Source organism: Magnolia sinica, chromosome 4 (assembly GCF_029962835.1).
Source record: "Magnolia sinica isolate HGM2019 chromosome 4, MsV1, whole genome shotgun sequence".
NCBI lineage: Eukaryota > Viridiplantae > Streptophyta > Magnoliopsida > Magnoliales > Magnoliaceae > Magnolia > Magnolia sinica.
The window spans coordinates 7,800,266-7,813,671 of record NC_080576.1 but is presented as its reverse complement, the minus strand read 5'-3'; the positions used below and the strand labels follow the sequence as shown (position 1 = coordinate 7,813,671).

General features: G+C 45.0%; 1 protein-coding gene across 1 annotated transcript; it reads left to right on the top strand.

Moving 5' to 3' along the window:
- The first annotated feature begins 8,955 nt into the window (after positions 1-8,955).
- Positions 8,956-10,144, top strand: LOC131242315 (protein PHOSPHATE-INDUCED 1-like). The gene has a single exon (XM_058240885.1). The coding sequence runs from the start codon at positions 9,087-9,089 to the stop codon at positions 10,044-10,046; it is 960 nt and encodes a 319-aa protein (XP_058096868.1). The 5' UTR covers positions 8,956-9,086; the 3' UTR covers positions 10,047-10,144.
- Positions 10,145-13,406: the final 3,262 nt, after the last annotated feature.

The window sequence follows — 13,406 nt, the reverse complement described above, 5'->3', positions numbered from 1 at the left end:
TATCCGGACGCACAACTGGGAGGGTGGAAGAGACCTCACTATCCGCCTGCCAATATCGGGCCCGGCTTGTCAATAGCGGACCGATTACTCAAGATGGTCAAACTCAACCTAGAAATTGCCCCCTCACTCAGGCGGGTAAGGTCACACCCCTTTCAAACCGACCACGACATAGTCGGAAACGCGGCCTACTGGTATACGGCCCTCGCGCGCTCGTGTATCTACTCGGTCTCAACGTTGGAGTCATCCTATGGTACCATTGGGTTTAGGGATTTTCACCCAGGGACATCTATAGCGCCGTATGCTAAAACCAAATATTTCCAGTTTCCAATCCCGCCATCCACGATGTGTTTGTGGAGGCTATGGCCCTGATGTTGCTAAGGCATACAGTAACTTCAATCACACAAATGCAAGTGCATAAGTCACACTATCAGTCATGCAACAGTCCTGCGTGTACCATGCACTTATATGGGGCACTCCGCCTATCAGGGAGCCCATAAACAGTCCGCCCGAAGACATATGCTATGATCAGTCACTCCTCACATCAGGCATACATATGATGCGAATGATCATGAATCATGGATCTATACTAAACATATAAAAAGAGATGGGCTCTGTGTATGATGGAGATGGGCGTAGATGGCCTACTTACCGCAAATATGGGCCTATCCGTGGGCCTTAGGGAGAGTTATAATGCAGACATTTAACCAACATTATCCATTCAATGTGGACGTCAAACCATCATTGCTTCCAAGACGTAGCCCACTAAAAAATCAACACATATACCATGGTGGAATTACATTACATTGGGCCTTATGTACGTCCTATTGGGCCTTGACCCATGGGCCTCCAGTACATCAAATGGGCCTCATACATGGGTCTCGTATGTACATATCAAGGTGGGCCTCAATGACGGGCCACAAATGCATCAACATGGGCCTAGTCACATGGGCCTTGCATACATCACAGTGGGCCTCATAATATGGGCCCTATACAAATCAAGGTGAGCTTCAACAAGGACCACCAATACATCAAGATGGGCCTCAAAAATGGGCCTTAAATTATCTCCAAAATGGTTGGACAGTTGGATGAAACACATGCATCATGATGGAGCCCACTCTAATGGAGGGTATGGTTTACAATACATACATAAGTGGGTCCCATGTGGGGTTTACCAAAATGTTTATTTCCCATCCAACCCATTGAGAAGGTCATTCAGACCGGGGCCCATAGTAATGTTTATTTTCCAAGCAACCTCGGGCCCAACATAATGTTTATTTTCCAACCAACTGTTCATAAGGTCATGTGGACCAGGGTAGGACCCACTGTAATATTTATTTTCTACCCACCTGGGCTCACTTGTAATATTTATTTACATCCAACCTGTACATAAGGTCATGTGGGCCAGGGCCCACCATAACGTTTATTTACACCCAACCTGTACGTAAGGTCATGTGGACCTGGGTGGGACTGGGGCCCACCGGACCATATATTTGCCATCCAACGGTTCATAAGGTCACGTGTACCAGGGAGTAGGGCCCACTGAAATGTTTATTTGCCACCAAACTGTTGGCTGGTCACGTGGGCAGGAGCCCACTGTGATGTTCATATGCCGTCCAACCTGTTTATAAGGTCACTTGGACCTGGCGGTGGGTGTGGGGCCCACCGAAACGTGGTTCACAAATCCAACCCACCCGTTATGTGGGTCCCACCTGGCTGACGGTCCAGACCAAGTTTCAGTAGCATCCAAAACTCAGGTAGGCCCCACCAAGTGATTTTATACATTTTGGCATGTCTTCACATGCTTTTAAATGGTGTGGCCCACATGAGTTCCGTATAAGGCTGATTTTTGGGGTGGACACGTGGTCTGAGGGGACCCATCAAATGCATGGTGTTGATGGCCGAAACGCATCACAATGGGGGCCCACAGTTAGAGCCGTGAGGCCCAGCCGGTCGTCCGCCATCAACTAGCGCAGGCGCTGCCTGCGCCTTCTGTCAGTGGCAGTAGTTGCTGCTGTTGTTTTTTTTTTTGAAAATATAGTTTTTCTGCGGTTTTTCACAGGCGGGGCCCGCATCAGCAAGATCCACACCAGTCATTGGCCCCTGTGGCTCGATACAAATCTATCGAGACAAATACTGAATAGTTTTCTGATGTACAGCAACATCAAGGTGTATTTCAATGGTAGGAAACTTGTTCGCTATGCCATGGCCCACCATAAGTTCAGATTGAGATCATTTTTTGGTTCAACACCTAAAATGATCTGAGGAAGAGGATGGATGGCTTGGATCTTATACATACATCCAGGTGGGGCCTACATGAATGCCCAAAAAAATATATTATTTTATTATTATATCTTTTGTTTTTTTTTTTAAAGCTGCCTTGTGAACTAGCACTTCTCTCCTTTACCACTCCACGTCCAGCGTCCAGGGACGCTGGACGGTCCACATACAATACAAGCATTGTGGTGGGTCCCACTTAGACGTGGCCCACCTATATGTATACATATATATACATATAATATATATTTTATATTATATATATATATACACAATACATATATATTATATATATCATATATATATTATATGAAATATAATATATAGAAAAGGGAATGTATTTGGTCCATCCAAACAGTGGATGGTGTGGATCATCACTTACAATTGGACGGGCCACGCCGTCTGATGTAGATGGACGGGTAGATATAACACATATTGGTGGGATCCACACCATCACAAAGAGAGAGAGAGAGAGAAGTATACGGTGAGATAGAGGAACCCCGCCACTATGGGCCCTCTTGATTAAATCACATACATCCAAATGGGTCCCACCAACAAGTGGGCCCTAAAATTTAAAATAATGGTAAATCACCCACCTTATCTTCCTTCTTCTTGGTCCCTTAGACTCCAATGCTCCTTAGCTTCCCTTTTAATGGAGGTTGATGGGAGATTGATAGTGTGGATGAGAGATGAGAGGGTGGGCCACACTTGTGGTTTGGGAGAGAGGAAGCTTGGACATGGGATGCTTGAGTTGCTTGGGAGATTTTGAGAAATAAGAGAGAAAAAGAGGGGATGGGAGTGATATGGATGGGTGAGGTGTGATGGGTGATGGGTGATGTAAGGAAAAGTATGGGTTGGGTTGAAATTTTGGAAAAGAGGAATGGGTGAAAAGAGAGAGTTGACTTTGTGGAGAAAGAGGGATGGGTTGATGTACTTGGATAAGGTGTGACTTGACTTGTACTTACATTGATTGATTGATTGACTGATTGGACATATCGTAGAGATTCCCTCGATATTTGTAACGCGCGGCGTTTCTTCGAAACAAACGCAGATCAACATCTTTTAGCCTGAGTATCTGTTCGATGCGCAAGTCACGGCGTTGGAACCGCGGCGCACGACGCGGTAGCTAAGATACAAGTTTTGGTCGACCGACGCCACTAGTTGACCTCAGCTTGAACTCGGCTCGGCTTAGTCCTCACTAGCCAGCTTGGCTCAGTTTGGTCAGCAGCTCGAGCCAGTTTGAGCCGAGTTCGCCATTGCAGTATTTTCTCAAACACCTGAATTGCACCTTCAAAATCTCATTGTATTTGAGACAACGGCAATGGTTTTACAGGTATTTTATCAAACACCTAAGCAACATCAAAATCAAGAAAAAAAAAAGGGTATTGCTTTCATATACATACCTTCCTTACCACCAGCCACACTTCTTTGAGTCATTTCATCAAACACTTGGTGAGCAACATCAATATCAAAGTAACCTAGTCACCATAATGGTTCGATCCAAGTTCCATTCGAGTTGGGCTCGATCCAAGTCAAGTCAAGCTAGGGCCAGTTCGAACCATTTTCAAGCTCAAAAAATCGGCTCAACTCGAATTCAGCTTCAAATCGAGTCGAATCAAGCCTTTTCAAGTCGAGTTGAGTGAGCTAACCTACACCTCTAGTTACCAGGCGATTAAATGTATTTAGAGAGTAGAGTGCAGCTAAAGAAGCTTATTCATTGGAAGCGGTTTGGCTGGTGTACCACACAGCTATATAGCTGGTGTATTGACGTCAACAAGTTTTGTGGGTTCCATAATGAGGTATGTGTTATATCCAAATCTTCCATCCATTTTTCGATCTCATCGTAAGGCTTGATATGAAAAATAAGACAGATCTAACGATCAAGTGGACCCCACCGCAAAAAGCAGTGGGGGATGTTCGTCTACCATTGAAACCCTTTTGGGGTTCATAGAAGTTTTGGATCAATATGGAACTTTTCTTCCTCTTCATCTAGGTCTTTGTGACCTTATGAACAGATTGGATGGAAAATAAACATTATGATCGGCCCTACAAAAATTTTAACAGTGAAAGTCATTATCTCCACTACTATTTGTGGTGTGGTCCAATTAATCTTTGGATATGATTCAATTTTTGAATAGTAATCTAAAATGGTCTGGAAAAATGGATGAACGGTGTGGATATAATATATACATAATTTTGGAGCCTATGTAATTTTAATCTCCTTTGAACCATTCGTCCAACTCCGAACTGAGGAGTGTCAGCGCTTGTCTTAGCATGACACGGGCCTACACCAGCTATATAGCTGGTGTGTAGTACACCAGCCAATCTACTTCCTTATTCATCACACTTTAAATGTACTTAAAGAGTAAGTCTACTAAAGAAACTTATTCATCACACTTCTTCTTTCTCAGTTCCTCGTACCATTGATTTACATATATATCTTAATAATTGTTTATAGCAAGCAATAAGCAAACATCCTACTCTAAACCTGTATGTAATGATCACAAATGCAGTAGGCCTCTTAGATCATTCAATCTAAATATTCCGGCAATTAGATCTAAGCCAATGATCATCTTTGGCTCACCTAATGAAGTCTTACATAACCTTCTACTATACCATCCAAGCTCCCCATGTTGTTTACGTGAAATCCACTCCATTCATCAGGTGATGTAGAAAATATTAGACGGCCTGAGGCCAAAAGTCAGATAGATTCACAACTTAAATGAGCCATACCAATGGGGACAGCGGAGATTGGATGCCAACTAATAGGTTTGCCTGTGGGACGACCATGGTGTTTTATCTTTCATCAAACCCTTTTGTCAGGTATGAATCTACAAAATGTAAGAAAGAAGCAAAATCAGCCTGATCCAACAATCAGTGTACTTCCAAAGTTTTCGGCATAGTTTTACATTGTTTATGTAGATGTGTCTCGTGAGTGTTTTGTATTACACGGCTGATTTTTCGGCTGTACGTTGGTTGATCGTTAGGTTAGTCACTTGATGCATGGAGTGGATTTTACATATGCTACATGGTGACCCCAAAAAGCTTGGGTGTTCCCGGCACTTAACGGATTGGGTACTACCCGATCCCATCCCTAGCTAGGAACAGACAGGCTCTGAAGGGTCACAATCATGTATGGGTTTTATCGACGCCATCCATCGGTGTTGCCTAATCACATTAGGATACAGGTCAAAAAATAGGCAGCTCCAGGGCTCAAGATGATCACACTAAAGTTTAAAGGACCACTATTATGGGATAATATAGTCCGACCACTTTCAAGGACAGCTCGGCCCGACCACCATCAAGGGCAGCTCAGCTTGACGAATGCTTATTCCCGAAACACTTCGCCTAGGAAAACCGGCATGAAGCCAACACCCGCTCCCGCAAGATATGGTCCCAAGTTCTTGTTCACGCGTACTCACTAGAAACTAGATAACTTGACAAGGCTAAGGGGCCATCGAGAACAGCTAGATCCAACGAGAAATTAGGACCGAGCTATTGTTCGGACTAATTTATTTGCGATTGGATCAGCTCGGGTCATCTTTGATCGAACAATAGAGCCCGACTCTGATAAGCTCAGTCCGAGTTGTCCTCGGCCGCTCGAAAGAGCTCGGCTTAGATGAGGATTGTCTTCGGTTGACCAAGGGAGCTTGACTAGATTAGCTTGGCGTAAGACCCCCTCCCTGTAACGCACGATGATGGTAACTGCCTGACGTACAATTCCAGGGTAACCGCCAACATTCACCACTAGCACACATCTCACCTAACAGCTGAAATAGTGCTTGAAATCACGGATCATGCGGCCCTATGGACACTATAAATACAAGAATCACTGATAAGAATAGGTATGCAAAATCTCCTGCTCAAAATCCCTCGAATACGACTAGACTTAGATTCCAAGCCTGACTTTGGCATCCGAGCGTTAGTTGCTATAGACAAGGTTTCCTTTGTTTGTTTCTTGTCCGAAGGAAGGTTAGAAGAGGGCAGCCTAGATTTGTGCATCAACAACTACCATTGAAAACTTTTAAGGGACGGAAGTTTTGGTATTTTCCCTTTACCCATGTCCATGTGACCTTATTAACAGGTTGGATGGCAGTTAACCATCACGGTGGACCCTAGATTTCAAAAGTGGATGTCATTATCATTGCTGCTTCTCATGGCGTGGTCCACTTGAGCCTTGGATTGTCTCATTTTTAAGGTTATACCCTAAAAGGATAGTATCGGTAAAACCTATACATCACGATGGCCCTCAAAGCCCCTGTCCATTCCTAGCTAGGCATACGCAGGGTAGAACCCAATCGGCAGCCACCCACGGTGTGGGTGGGAACCTGGCAACGTCGTGGGATTCTAGGTGCACCTGGGACTCCAACTTGAGTTCCGGTCAGGCTGTACGGGTTGGGTTCAGGTTGAGTAAATTCACGTCCGGTTAGGCTGGCATGGGCTGGGAATAATCACATGTATTTAGGCTGGGTCGTGTTGGCTGTCCCGACACTCGAGGAATTCAGGGTTTGGCTCTGGTTGAGCACCTTGGGTGAGAGTTTAGGTCAGGTCAGGTGCACAACGGGTCCTCTTGAAGATCGGTAGGGCTTCGGTTGACCTTCAACCTAACCCAACTCACCCCAGTTGCACACTCAAGAGAATGGGTAATGGTAGTAATCTGCAGCCAGGTAGCCCACCCTACCCAACTTCAGCTGGGCACAGTAGCAATGGATCAGGTAGCCCACCTCACCCAGCTTCCGGCTGGGCTTGAAAATACTAGCTAGTTTGGCCCATAGGCCAGGCTTAGGCCTTGCATGCATAGCTCAATCAATTTTCAGATAAGCTTAAGCTCAAGTCATTTTTTAGCCAGATCAAGCCAAGCACGGGTTCAACTTGAAATCACTTTATATGAGCATGTGTTATGTACAACAATATGTCATATCAATCCCCATCGAGGTAACACATCTTAAATATAGACTTCCGGTTTCACAAATTATGACCTGCACTATCATACTTCAGGATATGCTAAGGGCCTGTTTGGCCGGGCAGATTGGATGGGATTAGAAGGGATTGGAAGACAGTGTTGGCCACTAATCTAAGCCCTAAGCCAAGGTATTTTGTAATGACAGTGTTGGCCGCAACGGTCACTACTATTCCCTTTACCATGCAAGCTATAATGGTGATGACAGTCTCTTTTCCATTAAGAAATTTTGAAAAACTTGTATGGGTTTTATAATGAACTCTTACGGCACCTTTATTGGGCGTGACAGGACATTTTGGGGCCTGCAACGGCTGTTACGACCTCATGACATGTAACAGTTGCCACCGCTACTTTTATGTAATGAACATTACAGCCCTCCTAATCCTGGACCTATTCGATCTTCGAAACCCATCTAGGTAAGTATTGATTTCATTAGATAAATTAGAAATATTTAGATGAGAATAGGGATTTTCTCAGGTTTTGGCTTAGTCCCAATCAATTTATTCAGGCCCATGTGGGGGTTAGGGGTAAGTGTTATTGCAAGGCCAGGCCTAGCCAAGCCTCATCCCCAGCCACCACCCCATGCATGGATGGCCCTCACTCAGAATAAATATGTTGAGAAATCAGGACTGTCCACTTATTAAGGCCTAAATGGAAACCTGTGCCAGTTTTCTTTTAAACTGTCCATTCTTTTTCATTAGGGATTGGCCCACCTAATGAGCCAGTTATTCTTTCTTCAATATTCTTCTGAGTGGGGCCCACCTGATGAATGTCCCACACATTTTCATGATCCGCATGGGAAACTGCGTGTAAAGGTGAGCGCTGAGAGCCTAACCACCAGCTTAATGGTTCACAAAAGTCAGGAACGACCGTATGGGCGCCCCACGCGTGAAACTCTGCCGATTTCTGATTGTAAACTGATAATGCCTTCTTTTCTTAGTGTGTATTCCTTCTCAATGAAGGTTAGGATCTTCCAATCTGAGGGCATCATTATTGACAGTGGCTATTAAGTCAACAGGTCGGTTAGTGAGGAATGAACCCGGATTGGGTACTAACCTGCTGATCCTGGCTAGGAACGGGGTAGGGCCTCTGAGGGCCACCATGATTTATGGGCTTTATACACACCATCCATCCATTTTTATTTTATTTTTATTTTTTTAATATATAATGATATGGAAAAATGGGTGCATCCGTGAGGGATGGGCCCCACGTTTACGGAGCTAATGTGGTCAGTCCATAAAAGGATAGATGGTCAATAACTGTCGCTCAGTTTGGACAAAATCGAACGATCAGGAACGATAGTCAAAGCGCACATCATTGATGGTCAATCACAACAGTTTCCTATGGTATTCTTAACCTGAGATGTTGGATCTGCTTAATCTTTAGGATGCCATGAAATGATCGGGAAAACTAGATGAACGGTGTAGATACAGAGCACATGAGCTAGGTCAGCCTCATGGCAAGTGCGGCACCGTTTTGGGAGATGCGGGGGCTCCACCAAAATCGGTCCGGGTGAGACGCGTGAGGTTTGGCGATGAAGGGTAGACAGGTCAAAAGAGACGAAGCTGTTTGCTTTTGTTTTGCAGCGACAGCCCATACTCACATAATTTCAATGCTCTTAGCTGTAGTTTGCACATAAATCTAAAAAGAGGCGCGTTTGGCCATCACTTGCCTCCACTACTCTCTCTCTCTCTCTCTCTCTCTCTCTCCTTCTACCCTCTTTCCTTTCCCTTCTCCTTTTCTTCCCAAACACCTCACCCTTGCTTTATATATAAACCCCATCTCCCCTCTCATTCTATATCTCCAATTGCATCTTTCTATATCTCTCTAAAAGCTTCTATTATTCAATTCAATGGCAACAGCTATCAGGCCAAAACGCCTCGTTTTCCTTGTCTTGCAGCTGCTATCTCTAATCTCTCTTTTCCATTCGTCGTATGCTGCAAGGAAGCTCGCGTCCTTGGTCCAAGATCAGCCTCTTCTCTTGCAATACCACCATGGCCCACTTCTCTCTGGTCCCATCTCCCTCAATCTCATCTGGTACGGAAAGTTCAATCCATCCCAGCGGGCCATTGTAACCGACTTCCTCACTTCCGTCATTTCCTCTCCTTCCAAATCCCAAAACAACCCTTCTGTCGCATCGTGGTGGCAGACCACCGAGAAATACTACTCCCAATCCAACGCCAAAACGCCGTCTCTCTCTTTGGGGAAACAGATCCTCGACGAGAGCTGCTCCCTCGGAAAATCCCTCAGATCCAGCCAGATAGTGCGTCTCGCAGGGAAGGGGCCGCAGAAGAACGCCATTAACATTGTCCTGACCGCATCGGATGTGACGGTGGAGGGTTTCTGCATGAGCCGGTGCGGGACCCACGGGTCTTCTCCGAGGGGCGCGCAAGCGAAGAAGAATGGAAGATTCGCATACATCTGGGTGGGAAACTCGGAGACTCAGTGTCCAGGTCAGTGCGCCTGGCCATTCCACCAGCCCATCTACGGACCTCAGGTCCCGCCCTTGGTTGCGCCCAACAACGATGTGGGGCTGGATGGCATGATTGTAAATATCGCCAGCCTGTTGGCCGGAACAGTAACGAATCCGTTTGGGAACGGGTATTTCCAGGGACCCAAGGACGCGCCGCTGGAAGCAGCAACGGCTTGTCCAGGAATTTACGGGAAAGGAGCTTACCCAGGCTACGCAGGGGAGCTGTTGGTGGATTCTAGCACGGGGGCCAGCTATAATGCGAACGGGGCGAATGGAAGGAAGTACCTGCTGCCTGCTCTCTTCGACCCTTCCACATCTTCCTGCTCCACTCTCGTTTAGTCATGATATTGTTGATGCTGATGATCATGAGATTAGAAATCGTGTATACATTTATTCATTCATTCATTAATTAAAATTTATTATTTATGCCACCTGAATTTTGAAGTTTTTCGGAGTAATATTATTTTCTGCTGAACTCAAATCCTCTGCAACGCCTGTTTTACACAGCGCTCAAACAACCGAGCTAAGCAGCCGAACTCGTTACCAGCATGTTAATGCCATTCCGTCGGCTAATATAGTAGATACTAGGCCCTGCGCCAAAAGTCTTATATATGTTAACAACTTGAGTGGGCCATATGAGTTGATACCGTGGAGATGGGATGAAAACCATAGGTTTAGCTGTGGGTCAACATCTTGTTTATTTTTAATTGAACCCGTTCATCAGGTTGTAGGTGGTAAGCACAATGTTACATTGTTTCCGTTGATGTGTACCATGAGTATATTTTATGCGGCTGATTTTTCGCTCGTCCGATGACTGTAAGGTATGTCACTTGATAGACGGAGTGAATTTTAAAGATACAATATGGTGGTGGCCCTAAAGGGCTTGGGCGTTCACGGCACCTCGTGGATTGGGTACTATCCTGTCCTTAGCTAGGAATTGGACAGGGCCTCTGTGGGGGCCACTTTATGTATGGGTTTTATCCGGACGCGGATTGCGTCCTACCCCGCCCGTCTCCAGCTGAGAACGGGCAGGAGCTTTGAGTGGCCACCGTGATGTATGGGTCTTATCCACACGGTCCATCCATTTTTTTTGTATCATTTCAAATTACAGGCATGAAAATGAGGCAGATCAGAGGCTCAAATGGACCACATCACATGAAGCAGTGGTAATAATGATTGTCACCGTTGAAACTTTTCTAGGGCCCACTGTGATGTTTATTTGCCATCCAAACTATTCGTAGACCTGGATGAAAAGAAAATACAAATATCATCGACTTGGATGAAGAGATAATACAAATACCGGCTCCATCCAAAACTTATGTGCCTCCCAAAAAAATTTTAATGATAAGAGTTTAATCCCCATTGTGTAGTCCACTTGAGCCTTGGATCTGCCTCATTTTTAGGCTAATATCCTAAAACAATCCGAAAAAATGAATGGACGGTCTGGATAAGAGCCATACATCACCATGGCCACTCAAAGCTCCTGCCCGTTTCTAGCTTGAGGCTGGCTGGGTAGGAAGAAATGGGCGTCCGTTTTATCCACACCTTTCATCCATTTCGCAATATCATTTCAGGGAGAAGCCCAAAAATATGCAGTTCCAAGGCTCAAGTGGACCACACAGCGGGGATTAAACACCTACCCTTGAAAAGTATTTGGGGCCACACATGTTTTGGATCAAGTTGGATATTTGTGTTTCCCCCTTCATCCAGGATGCAGATCAGCCTTTTGACAGCACGTGACACAAACCTCCTATGACAACCAGCTTGGTGGGGCCCACCATGATATTTGTGAAAAATCTACCCAGTCCATCCATTCTTCTAGATCGTATCAGGACATGGACCAAAATTAAGGCAGATAAAAAAAACTACAGTGCGCCCCACAACATAAAACAATGAGGATTGAACATTCACCGTTTAAATATTGTTGGGGCCACATGTTTTAGTTGAAGCTAATATTTTTGTGTTTTCAATTATCACAGTAGGAATGACTTTACAACCGTATGGATGTAACATTACAATGAACCTAACAAGGTTTCCACTGTAGGCATTTCCCAGCCCACACTTTCCTGTTGTGCAGCCAACTTATACGCCTCAATTATACCCCATTTCCTACTATGACCTGGTAAAAGGGATGGATTGGATAGATTTCTCACATACATTACCGTGAGCCACACCTAACTTCATGTCGGCTGTTTCAGGCAATCCGCATTCCTTCATCCAGGTATATACGACCTCACCTCATGAATTGCTTGGATGGCAGTTAACCATCACCGTGGGCTCTAAGAAGGTTTCAACCGTGGGTGTCATTATCACCACTTCTTCCTATTATTGGTCCAATTGGGCTTTGGATCTGGCTCACTTTTTAGCTTTGTAGTAAAATGATATGGTAAGATGGATGGACAGTGTGGATAAAACTCATGCATCACGGTGGCCCCTCAAAGCCCCCGTCGGTGCCTAGCCAGGGACCCGAGGGGGTTGTACCCATTCTGCATCCATCGACTATTCCTCCCTCCGGTGGAATTTGGGAATGCATGGTTGCCCTGGCCACCTACGACACAGGTGGGAACCATGCAACTTCATGTAATTTTAGGTGCACGAGGGACTGCGACTTGAGTTCAGGTGGGGCTGTACGGGTTGGGTTCAGGTTGAATAAATTCAGGTGAGGTTAGGCTGGGCAGGGAGAAATACAGTGTTTGGGCTGGGTCGTGTCAGGTTGGCTCAGGTGCAGAGGAATTCGGATTAAGCTTTGGTTGAGTACCTTGGGTTGGACTTTAGGTTAGTTGGGCTCACAGTGGGTCCTCTTGAAGATCGGCTCAACTTGGGTTGACGTTCAACCTGACCCAACTCACCTGAGTTGCATGCTCAGGAGCATGGGTAACAGTAGCAATGGGCCAGGTAGCCCACCTTACCCAGCTTCGGGCTGGGCTTAAACAAAAGCTTGGCCCATAGCCAGGCTTGAGCCTCACATGCATGGCTTAATTGATTTCCCAGTCAAATTGAGGCTCAGGTCATTTTAGTCAGACCAGGCTAAGAGTGGGTTCAAGTTGAAGTCACTTTGGACCAGTTTGGATACCACAACTATAGCTTTTTTTAAATTTAAAATAAAATAAATAAATAAATAAGAAAAAAAAACCTTAATAAGTTACTTTTCTTAAATAAATTAGTGTAGTTATTAAACTTAAATAAATAAGCTTTTAGAAAAGTAACTTATTTTTATTAGTTAGTTTTTATTGATTTTCAACTTCAAAAGTAACTTATTTTCTCTATTTTGTTCCATGAGACGGCAACTTATGCCCTTGGTGGCCATGAATCCTTTCTAAGTTCATGAGATTGGAAAATCATCCAATGAATGAGTAGATAATTTTGCGGGTCATATATGATGATGGCTCATATTGCGGTGGCTCCACATGATGGACAGTGCATATCAAATGTCTGCCTCTAATGATGAATGGCTTACATCCAAGGTGAGCCCCGCAACCGACATTGAAGGTGAGACTCACATGATAAGCAACCCACATCAAAAGTGAGCCCCACACGATTTGCAATTAATAATGGTGGGCCCACATTATAGATGATCCACATCTAGGTGGGCCCATCATGATGGAAAATCCACATCAAAGGTTCGCCTAATGATGATGGCCCATATCCAAGGCAAGTCCAGCATGATGGACGGCCCACATTGGAGGTTGGCCCACATGA